The sequence below is a fragment of the Danio rerio genome, chromosome 21 (assembly GCF_052040795.2).
Source record: "Danio rerio strain M-AB ecotype USA chromosome 21, GRCz13ab, whole genome shotgun sequence".
In the NCBI taxonomy this organism is placed as follows: Eukaryota; Metazoa; Chordata; class Actinopteri; order Cypriniformes; family Danionidae; genus Danio; species Danio rerio.
In genome coordinates, this window is record NC_141041.1 from 8,881,707 (window position 1) to 8,894,047 (window position 12,341).

General features: G+C 35.4%; 2 protein-coding genes across 8 annotated transcripts in view; one reads left to right on the forward strand and one right to left on the reverse strand.

Annotated features, from left to right (window-relative positions):
* Positions 1-12,341, forward strand: part of ap3b1a (adaptor related protein complex 3 subunit beta 1a) — a 762,544-nt gene that overhangs the window by 390,138 nt on the left and 360,065 nt on the right. The gene's annotated exons all lie outside the window — the stretch shown is intronic.
* pde8b (phosphodiesterase 8B) overlaps positions 1-12,341 on the reverse strand; it is a 104,818-nt gene that overhangs the window by 37,606 nt on the left and 54,871 nt on the right. For all 6 annotated transcript variants that reach the window (XR_015519919.1, XR_015519918.1, XR_015519920.1 and 3 more), the window contains exons 3-7: positions 10,537-10,727; positions 7,130-7,189; positions 6,985-7,042; positions 4,615-4,703; positions 2,704-2,782 (exon numbers count right to left, since the gene is read on the reverse strand). Coding sequence is in view for 3 of the 6 variants with exons in the window: in XM_087300597.1 (XP_087156723.1) it covers positions 2,704-2,782; positions 4,615-4,703; positions 6,985-7,042; positions 7,130-7,189; positions 10,537-10,727 (477 nt within the window). In the remaining 3 variants the exon portion in view is untranslated. The remainder of the gene's footprint in view (positions 1-2,703; positions 2,783-4,614; positions 4,704-6,984; positions 7,043-7,129; positions 7,190-10,536; positions 10,728-12,341) is intronic.

Here is a 12,341-nt window from a genome sequence, read left to right on the forward strand (position 1 = left end):
GTTTCATGTGAAAATCTGTGAAATCATGTAACATGGCTTTTGCAGCATGGGATCCGCTTGATTTATTGATGTGTATTCAATACATTCATGTCTTTAAAACTAAAGGGAACGACACACACACAAAACCATAAATTGGTCACTTAAAGTGACAGTGTGCTCTTCAACTTCCGCCGACTGTTCTTATTATTATTAATCAAACAAAAGACAAAATCTTATAAAACTGTTTTAATTTTTACAGTGAAGATGCTTAAAGCAGTTTTTTTTTTCATTTGCATATTTTTCTCAGTAGCATTTTATTAGTTTATATATTTTATTATTTCATAATTTTGAGGACTTGTTTGTCCCATTCTGCTTAAGCATTGAGAACTGTGAAATAGCAACTTATTTACAGGTCACACTTAATTTTGATGGTCCATTTGTTGAATTTAAGTTACAGTACATTGCATCTACATGGCAACTAATTGACATTATATATATATATATATATATATATATATATATATATATATATATATATATATATATATATATATATATATAAACGGACCATCAAAACCTGTTATCTATTTACCTTATGATAAAACTGGTAATTGATTTAAATAATTGTAATTACAATTTTGACCAAAACAATCATAATATGCGACAGATTTTTTCCTATATACAGTATCTATCTATCTATCTATCTATCTATCTATCTATCTATCTATCTATCTATCTATCTATCTATCTATCTATCTATCTATCTATCTATCTATCTATCTATCTATCTATCTATCAATCTATCTATCTATCTATCTATCTATCTATCTATCTATCTATCTATCTATCTATCTATCTATCTATCTATCTATCTATCTATCTATCTATCTATCTATCATTCATCCATCCATCCATATGCATATTTTGTGATATTCTTGAGAGACATTTTTTTTATAGATACAACCAAAAAGTTTAAATTATTATGAATTTTTATATTTCTCAATTAATTTACAGTTTTTTCTCAGTCGCTTTGGTGCATTTCTCACAACACTATTGCATTTCTGCACAACAGTTAATGCATTTCTCAAAACAATTAGTACAAACTGCAAAACCTAGCTGATAACCTGCAAAAGCGCGTCACATGCTCAAAATGGATAGTTCATTCCTCAAAAGCGAGTATTGATGTCAATGAAAGTGTCAGTGCCATCAAGATGAAAAGTCCTGACACCATTGTTTATGAACAAGAAAATGGCTTTGTCCTGTTTTCAGTATGACAGTTTACTCTGGACATTTTTTACAATGCAAAGAAGTCAGATTTTGGTGACACTTCCTGAAAATGCTCAAAACAGCACTGTATACTATTCACACAGCCATTTGAAAACTACAGTATAGTTAGACATCACTGCATTTAGTGAGGTATCTGAGTACAAGACTCTGAATATGTATGTTTCACATTTTACTGCAATTCTACTTTACTGCAATTCTAATTTATCCACAGCATTGTGCAAAAGAATAAACACAGCCTTATTTACAACAAACATAAACTTCCTTTGGGTAGAGCTGTGCACAACTGTACACAATATTGCAGGTCATATTGGAACTGAACCTACAACATACACAGGTCTGTAAATCATTCATGAACTGTTCAACTTTGAAGACATTTTCAGGAAAATAAAGATTTATATATATATTTATTTATATATATATATATAATTTGCTTGACAGATTTTGACAACTAGTTCAACATTTTTGTATGTAATGACTCAAGTAATGAAATGAGGACTATTAGTTTTATATGAAATGACTATTCAGCATTTACAAGTTTAGTTAATTTTGTCTGACATGACATAAGCAAATGACAATGTTATAAACAGCAGAGAGCTGTATGAAAGCAATTGATGCATGTCCAAAAGCATTTGCAATTTGTTGGAAGGAATGAGAAACTGCTACTTGGATGTGCACAAATGACTAATTGTTTTGAGAAATGCATCAACTGTTTTGCAAATGGGGCAACCAGTGGCGCAGTAGGTAGTGCTGTTGCCTCACAGCAAGAAGGTCGCTGGGTCGCTGGTTCGAGCCTCTGCTCAGTTGGCATTTCTGTGTGGAGTTTGCATGTTCTACCTGCGTTCGCGTAGGTTTCCTCTGGGTGCTCCGGTTTCCCCCACAGTCCAAAGAGATGTGGTACAGGTGAATTGGGTAGACTAAATTGTCTGTAGTGTATGAGTGTGTGTGTGTGTGGATGTTTCCCAGAGATGGGTTGCAGCTGGAAGGGCATTCGCTGCGTAAAAACTTGCTGGATAAGTTGGCGACTCCGGACTAATAAAGGGACTAAGCCGACAAGAAAATGAAATGAAATGTTGTGCAAATGTAAATAGTGTTGTAAGGAATGCACCAAAACCACTGAGAAAAAACGTAACGTGATTGTGTCATAAGCAATGCTTCCACTCATTAACCTTGTTAAACTCACATCCTTATACATTAGTCTTTTTCTCAGATTTGAATAAACTTCTTTCCCTCAAATCAAAGCTTGTAAAGTTTGCTGGTTGACTGGTTTGTTCATGTCTTAAGTCTTATCACATTACAAATCCCTATGGGAAAAAAATAAATGGGAATGTGGACACACGCTAATGCATTCTCCTCCAGGAAGTTTCTTTGAACAAAAAGAGCCTGCTTCAATGTAAGCAAATCCCAGTAGGAAGACCGTGTTTGTCTCCCAGAACTCACTTGTATGACATGATCCTCACTGCTGATCTCCACGGCCTCCTGACACTGTTCTAGTGCAGTAAACACAGCGTTACAAGCCCTGCAAGCACAGAAACACAAACAAACATGACAGCTTCTGCATCCATCTCACAGCAGCGGCCACAGGCTACATTTAAGCATGTATTTTTGGTTTTAAAATGCACAACTTTTGCTACTGTTACACCTGTAGGATTCAACCCTTGAAAACTTAGGGCTCTATTTTGACGGTCCATGCGCAAAGCGCAAAACGCAAACGCTTTCAGGGCATGTCAGAACGCATTTTTGCTAACTTAAGGACGAGAAAATCCGATTTGCGCCATGGCGCATGGTCTAAAAGGGTTGAGTTTTTTTCTTAATGAGTTATAGGTGTGTTTTGAGAATAAACCAATAAGAGTCTCATCTCCCATTACCTTTAAGAGCCATCTGCGTCGTGCCATAGCGGATTTGCTATTTACATGACGTAAAGTAACTTCACTTTAGCTTTTGCTCTCGTGGATAGGGAAACGTTACAACACAGACATCAATTAGCCTATAAATGATTAATTTAGTTTGTTAAGTGCAAAGATTTGTTTCAAAACTATTTCTAAATTCAGTTCTAATTTCCAGCAAACAAATAAATGATTAATAATAATAAAGTGTGGTCAAAATACTGAGTTATTTCCAAATACACCTGCTATGCCCCATATGGTCTAAAACCTGACATGTGGACAAATCTAAGCTTGTTTTTAATAAAACAAATATAAATATGGATATAATAAATAATACTGCTAATAATAATAACATTATACAAAAGCAAATTGAATGAACTGAAAAAGCCTCCCAAGATCAAGAAAGTATAAAGGCAGTTATTTTTAAATTCATGTAGGCTAGAATTGAATGTTTTGTAATATTTAAATCATTAATATTTATATCCTATATATGTTTTCTTATCATATATATAAATCTTTAAGATATAATATCTTTTTCATATGTAAAGATATTTGCGTATTGCTCTACATCTTGTGTGTAGTATGTAAGCCAGGAGCACTTTGCGCCAGAAAACAGACTATTTACAGTTTCTCAAAATAGCAACGCGCCAAAACACGCCTGCTTGTTTAGACCAGAACGCCTATGGGCGCACATTTGAGCGCAAATGCATTTGCTATTTAAACAGTGTGGCGCAACACCTCAAAATGACCCTTGCGCCAAGCTTAAAGTAGTAAAAGACTCTATTGCGCCGCGCCTTGCGCCAGGTATATGACAGGGCCCTAAGACTTTTGAAAAACACTGTAGACCCCCTTTTAGTTTGAAAACCTGCTCCCTGACTGACTCATCTGCATATCCTTGTCTGATTCCTCAAACCACGATGATTTGATTATTATGCTGAGTTTTATTTAATACATATGATGGCACAAGTTAAAAAACAGATACTGTATGTATATTTGAAAATGCTAAAGCAAATTTGGCTCACATGTTTTGGGAATGCCCCATACTCCGGTTTCCCTCACAGTCCAAATACATGCGCTATAGGTGAATTGGGTAAGATAAATTGTCCGTAGTGTATGTGTGTGAGTGAGTGTTTATGGATGTTTGCAGCTGAAAGGGCATCTGCTGCGTAAAACATGTGCTTGATAAGTTAGTGGTTCATTCCGCTGTGGCAATCCCTGATGAATAAAGGGACTGCCGAAAACAAAACGAATGAATGAATCTTTTCTTTAGTGAACATGATGTTTTTTCTCTCAGTTGTTGATCGCAAAAAACAGTTATATTTTGTTGTGGTTTTATTTAATAAATGTAAACAGCTTCATAGTAACTTTGTACTGTAACTTTAAAGATACAGTACTTTTAGCGAATGACATGTGTTCTTTGGTCGTGTAGTGTGGATGAACATGGACAAAAATGTGTTAGTCTCACCTCAGCTTGAACTGAGCCCGAACCTCTCCGTGCTCCAGCTGGATTAACTCATTATAGCAGGCTGAAACACTGCTGTTCTCCAGGTATCGCTGAAAGACAAGAGCGAGAGATATACTGTACGGATCACTGCATGGATCACACTCTACACATGCTGGCCTAGTTTTGTGCGGCCTGCTGAAGTCCAGTGCAGATTCTTTTTTCCACTGGGATCAGTAAACAAACTTATCTGCTCTGGATATTTATACTGAAGAACATCTGGGAATTCTATGGGACATGGAGCTGAACTGGGATGAATGTTAAAATATACAATGTTTCTAGTGAATCACTCTAAAAAACTGTCTGTAAAGCAAAGTGAGATGGCAATCCAACATTTTAAGCATTTTTTAACTACAGAGGATGTCCTTTCATTCATTCATTCATTCATTAATTCATTCATTCATTCATTCATTCATTTTCCTTTGGCTTAGTCCAATGGTCTCAAACTCAATTCCTGGAGGGCCGCAGCTCTGCATAGGTTAGCTCCAACCACTTCCAACTCACACTTGCTTAATAGTCTCTAGTAGTACACTACGGCCAATCCAGTTTATTTAATTCACCTATGGCGCATGTGTTTGGACAGTGGGAGAAACTGGAGCACCTGGAGAAAACACACAACAACACGGGGAGAACATGCAAACTCCAGACCGAAATGCCAACTGACCTGACCAACTTTCGAACCAGCAGCCTTCTTGCTGTGAGGCAACAGCGCTAACCACTGAGCCACTGAGTTGCCCCACAATATATTTTATTGTTAATATATAAAAATATAGCTAATTAATTGTCTTTTTAAATCTTTATACTTTGATACTGTTCTTTAAACCGCTGGTTCCCAACCTTTTTAGCACCGTGGACCGGTCAACGCTTGACAATTTTACTGCGACTCAGGGGTTGTGGACTATTGCTTTAAACCATTAGGTCTTACCCATTTAAGGAAGTTTTAAATAATTTAATTATACAGATTTTGAGTTTGATCACAATTAATTGTAAGATCATAAGTGCAGGTTAGAATTAGTACGCTGTTTTATTTTAATATGCATGTGAAAATTTTGATGCAGACAAAAAAAAAAAACATATGCATGAATTATGTATATATAGTTTACTCCCATTCAATATCTGCTCTATAAGTGATGTGTTACACTAATAAAATTAAAGTGAAATAAAAAAATATTAGGTTTGATTTAGGAATTAAGTGTAAAAATATAATCTAAATGTAAATAAAATATCAATTATGTTTTGTTTGACTATAGATATGTGAAAAATTTGATGCAGACACAAAAAAGCCTAAATATTTATATATAGTTTACTCCCATTCAGTAAATGCCCTATAAGTGATTTGTTACACTAATAAAGTTAAAGTGAAATTCAAAAATATTCAGTTTTATTTAGGAATTAACCATAAAAGTTTAATGTAAAAGTATATATAATATAATTTGTTTTATTTTAATATAAATATGTGAACAATTTGTAGCAGATACTAAAAAAAAAAAATGCTTAAATATTTTACTCCCATTTGGTATCTTCTCTATAAGTGATGTTATATTAAAAAAACTAAAGTGAAATACAAAAATATTTGTTTTTATTAAGGTATTAAGCATAAAAATATAACCTAAATGTAAATAAAATATCATTTATGACTAGAAGTTATGCTTATGTGGTATAATAATCATAAACCTGACTCTCGTAAATAACACGCTTAATTAAAAACACACACAAAAAAGACATTGTATTAAACAAAAAGAGATTTAAAATTTCGGCTTATCCAATATTGTCAAAAATACAACGAGTAAGAAATCTTTTATATATATATATATATATATATATATATATATATATATATATATATATATATATATATATATATATATATGTGTGTGTGTGTGTGTGTGTGTGTGTGTGTGTGTGTGTGTGTGTGTGTGTGTGTGTGTGTGTGTGTGAATGAGTGTGTATGGGTGTTTCCCAGAAGTGTGAATAAGAGTGTGGGTGTTTCCCAGAACTGGGTTGCGGCTGGAAGGGCATCGGCTGCCTAAAAAATATGCTGGGATAGTTGGCGGTTAATTCCGCTGTGGCGACCTCTGAAACAGACACTTAGCTGTAGGAAAATGAATGAATGAATAAATAAATACAGGTTGTTTTAAATTAGAGTGAACAGGACATGCCTACACTCACATTTATCTCTGCCCTCTGCTTTGCATAATTTTTATAGTGTTTATATCTCTATCTTAAAGCAGCTTTATAGAAAAATCACATTTTCATTTACAAATCAGAGCTTATCAGAGGTGACTAATGTCAACGTCCCGTCCGTATGGCAGAACGGTAGAGAAAAACACTCACTCTAGAGAAGCCAGCAGAGAGAAGAGGAAGGACAGATGGTTCCTCCTGATCTGACGGACTGTGAGAGAGAGAAAGATCAGTAGGAGGAACACGATGAAGACAGCAACACATGGATAATAGATGAAAGCGGGATCTGAGGCCTTACGTTTGGGGCATCACTGCCAAAATAACTGTGTGTTCAGACGGCTTGGTTGCTCGAATCATCCTGTTTAAAAATGCATACGAAAAGAGGAAAAAACAAAACAGGTCATCATTATTTCTTGTTGTATCACAAACACACTGTAACAAAATTCTACAAAATGCATGGGTCTTTTGACTTTAAAACATTTAACAAAGTGCCTGTTTTGACATGTTTGGTAGTTTGAAACTATATATTGTCTGAGATTGTCATGTTAATTATATACAGTTGTCAAATTTAGGGACGCTCCGATCAGGATTTTTGCAGCTAATACAAAGTACTGATTCCTTGTCATGGTGATCTGTCTATACCAAGTACTAACTCCTTTGTCATGGTAATCGGTCGATACAAAGTACTGATTCTTTGTCATGGTGATTGGCCAATACCAAGTATTGTTTCCTTGTCAAAGGGGTCGACCAATACCAAGTACTGATTCCTTGTCATGGTGATCTGTCTACACCAAGTACTAACTCCTTTGTCATGGTGATCGGCCGATACAAAGTACTGATTCCTTGTCATGGTGATCGGCCGATACCGAGTACTGATTCCTTGTCATGGTGATCGGTCGATACCAAGTAATAACTCCTTTGTCATGGTAATCGGTCGATACAAAGTACTGATTCTATGTCATGGTGATCGGCCGATACCAAGTATTGTTTCCTTGTCAAGGGGGTCGGCCAATATCAAGTACTGATTTCTTGTCATGGTGATCTGTCTATACCAAGTACTAACTCCTTTGTCATAGTGATCGGCCGATACAAAGTACTGATTCCTTGTCATGGTGATTGGCCGATACAGAGTACTGATTCTTTGTCATGGTGATCGGCCGATGCCAAGTACTGATTCCTTGTCAAGGGGGTCGGCCAATACCAAGTACTGATTCCTTGTCATGGTGATCGGTCAACATCGAGTACTGATTCCTTGTCATGTGGATTGGCCTATACCAAGTACTGATTCCTTGTCATGGAGATCGGCCAATACTGATATTGATTCTGATGCTTCAAGCTTTATAATGCATAAAGCACATTTTCCCCCCAAGTGTGATACTTAGTGGAGATCTTGTATAGCACTGAGTAATTAAGTAGAGTCAAATATGACTGGCAAATGATAATGTGTTATCTTGTAAAATGTGCACTCAGTCACATGGCTCTGTTTACTCACATAAAGGAGTTCTAAAGCGAACATATCTGTACAAATATACGCATCCTGCGTCTACTGTGGATCAGTTACTTTTCAAATTTGTGTTTGAGTGCGTCATGTATTACACACCAAGATGAATTTTGATTGGATATTTACCACAACACAGTTTCTAGTTTTCGTCGGTAGAAACTTGTTTGTCACAAAAAAAAAAAAAAAAAAATTTATCAATGAAATTAGCAATGATCCCATTAATTCAAAGGTAAAATACCTTAAAATACACTGCTATGCCGATAGGGAGAAGTGGAGTGATGTCATTGTGAAAAGGATCTGAGAATTTAACTAAAAATAATGCTTTTTGACTTTTTTTGGAAAAACAGAAGACACTATATTAAAAAATCTGTTATTATAAACAGTTATGATTATTGGGGGCTAAACTTTCTTGATTTTTCTTCTATGAATAATACATTCAAGATAAATTGGTTAAGGCAGTTTTTGAATGATCCTGATTCCCTTTGGAATGCGTTTACCAAATATATTTTCTCCAAAGTTGGTGGGCTCCCCTTTTTGTTAGTATGTAATTAAAATATTTCTAAACTTCCTATTAAATGATCCAATTTCCTTAAGCAAGTATTATTAGCATGCTATCTAATATATACAGTAAACACAACTTCAGTTCCTATAAATATTATATCTGGAATAACCATGATATTTGATAAAGAAATAAATCTATATTTTTTCCTAATTGGTTTGAGAAAAATATTTGCTTAGTCTCTCAACTTTTAAATAATCATGTTCATTTACTTTCTTATTCTCAGTTCCAAAGTAAATACTGTATTCCTATAACCCCACGAGAGTTTGCTATAGTCATGGACGCAATTCCCAGCGGAGTTATTGCCCTTTCAAAAAACTCTTTTGATTCTGTTCTCCCTTTTACTTCATTAACTAACGCTTGTAAAACAGTGATTGGAAATGTTTGTTTCACGCTTAACCCTTCTCTCAGAAATAGAAAGATTCATCATCTTTTTCAGAATGAAATAACCTCTATTCCTCATGTCATATTTCACTGGAATGATTTATTTCATGATATTCCTTGGAAGATTGTGTGGTCTTTAACCCCCAATTTTTTTTAATTACAGATAAGGTTAAAGAGGTTTGCTTTAAATCGCAACATCAAGTTTCTCTGGTGAATGTTTACATAGAAAAGCTTCCTGAGAGGTATCACCTTTGTTCCTTTTGTGAAATAATAGATGAATCTCTCGATTATCTTTTCAGGGAACGTGGCCATGTTAAGATTTTTTATAAAGAATTCAGTTTATTTATACATGTCTCTCTTTTAGATATTTTTTCTTTGTCATACAAGGGTGTTTTATTTGGTTTTGATCATGTTGATAAAGTAAAAGATAAGGTCACACTTTATTTTGATCGTTCGTTTGTTGAATTAAGTTGCATTGCATCTAAATGTCAACTAATCAATATTAATAGAAATATTTTTTTCAACCCATTTCTAAACATAATAGTTGTAATAAGTCATTTCTAATAACTGATTTACTGAACTGAACTTTTAGATTTACTTTTTGATGACAGCACATAATATTTGACTTGATATTTTTCAAAATACAAACATTCAGATTAAAGTGCGATTCAAAGGCTTAATTAGAGTAATTAGACAAAACATTGTATAACAGTAGTTTCGTCTGCAGCCAATCAAAAAATATATTGCTTAAGGGGGCTAATAATATTGACCTTAAAATAGTTTTCAAAATATTTAGATTTTTAATTTAATATTTAAATATTTTTATAAATAATAACTATTTTTATTCTAGCCAAAATAAAACAAATAAGTATTTTTTCAGAAGAAAAATATTATAGGAACTACTGTGAAAAAATCCTTGCTCAGTTAAACATCATTTGGGAAATATAAATTAAAAAAAATAAAAATAAATTCACAGGATGGTGAATAATTTTGACTTCAACTGTAGTCGTTTTGAATAATTTTGATTACAATTATGACCAAAATAATTGTGATTATGATTTCTCCCATAATCGAGCAGTCCTAATTTTAATTTTAGATTAAAAGGGCAAACTATTTGTTTTTGTCTTAATGACATGCACAGATGAATTGTTCACCACAAAACAAGCAATGCGAGCTTCAAAATAAATATGATTGATTTACATGTGTAACGTTACTTTAAAGGAGAAATGGAGAGAGAGCAGCTTGTTTTTCTTGTACTCACCGACAGATGGCCTCGGCCTCAAAGTATCGCGGGTGTCGTCCATCGATGATGACGATCTCGTGGTGTTTGTCCAGGAAACACTCGAGCGCAGACTCAGGTGTGCGTGCGATGTTACACCTGAAAGCAGCCCTCTCGCACGCCCACCAGAAGGCATCGCTCTGACTGTCCTCTTTGGCGAAGACCAGTAACACCTGAGCGACAGAGAGATGGAGAGAGGTGCTGTTGGTGGGAGAATGCGAAAGGTCAACACTCTTTCATCCCGGTCAGCGTTGTGAAATCATGGAGCTGCCATGTGAAATTCCACAAGGCTCAGGTCGTTCAGGACGCCTTTGTCGCTCTGAAGGCCCGCGTGTAGTGTTATATGTGCACCTACAGGGGGCGCAGTGACCTCAGCCAGCAAGGTTATAAACTCTTTTAAATTATCAAATCAAATCACTTTTATTGTCACATCATTAGCAGCATGAGTGCTATAATGAGTGAAAAGCTTAGCTGCTGGCTCCACACAGTGCAAGATACTCTAAAACAAAACAATATACTATTAACAAAGTTGACAATAAATACAGAAAAGAAAAACACGCATTACACATATACAGTTGAAACCAGAAGTTTACATACACTGTATAAAAAGACACATAACCATTTAAAAAAAAGTCAGATGTTAATGTGACTAAACGTTTTCTCTTTTAGGTAAGTTAGGATTATCAAATATGTTTCTGTCATGCTTAATAGTAGAATAGTGAGAGAGATAATTTTGAGAAATTGTTATTACTTTTCTTGAAAGTCAAGTTTACATACAATAAGATTATTATGCCTCTGAAAAAGCTCAGATGACTTTGGAAGTTTCTGATTGGCTAATTGACAATATGGGTGAAGCAGTGGCGCAGTAGGTAGTGCTGTCGCCTCACAGCAAGAAGGTCGCTGGGTCGCTGGTTCGAACCTCGTTGGAGTTTCTGTGTGGAGTTTGCATGTTCTCCCTGCGTTCGTGTGGGTTTCCTCTGGGTGCTCCGGTTTCCCCCACAGTCCAAAGACATGCGGTACAGGTGAATTGGGTAGGCTAAATTGTCCGTAGCGAATGAGTGTGTGTGTGTGTGTGTGGATGTGTGTGTGGATGTTTCCCAGAGATGGGTTGCGGCTGGAAAAACCTGCTGGAATAAGTTGGCGGTTCATTCAGCTGTGGATTAATAAAGGGACTAGGCTGACAAGAAAATGATTGAATGAATGAATGAATAATTGACAACATTTGAGTTAATTAGAGGCACAACTGTAGAATAATATTTAGGAAAAACCTCAAACACACTGCTCCTTGTGTGACAACATGGGAAAATCAACAAGCCAGAATCATCAACAAAAAAGCCAGATTACAATTAGCTAAATTACACTGGGAAAAAGACTAACTTTTGGAGACATGTCCTGTGGTCTGATGGAACTAAGATTGAACTGTTTGGCCATAATGACCAGTGTTACATTTTGAGGACAAAGGGGGAATCTTACAAGCCTAGGAACACCATCCCAACTGTAAAGTATGGGGGCGCAGCATCATGTTGTGGGGCTGTTTTGCTGCAGGAGGGACTGGTCCACTTCACAGCATAGATGGCATCATGAAGAAAGAACATTATGTAGAAATACTGAAGCAACATCTCAAGACATCAGCCAGGAAATTAAAACTTGGCCAAAAATGGGTCTTCCAAACAGACCATGAGCCTAAGCACACTGCCAAATTAGTTAAAATGTGCTTTAAGGACAACAGAGTGAATGTTTTGGAGTGGCCATCACAAAGCCCTGACCTCAATCCTATAGAAAATTAA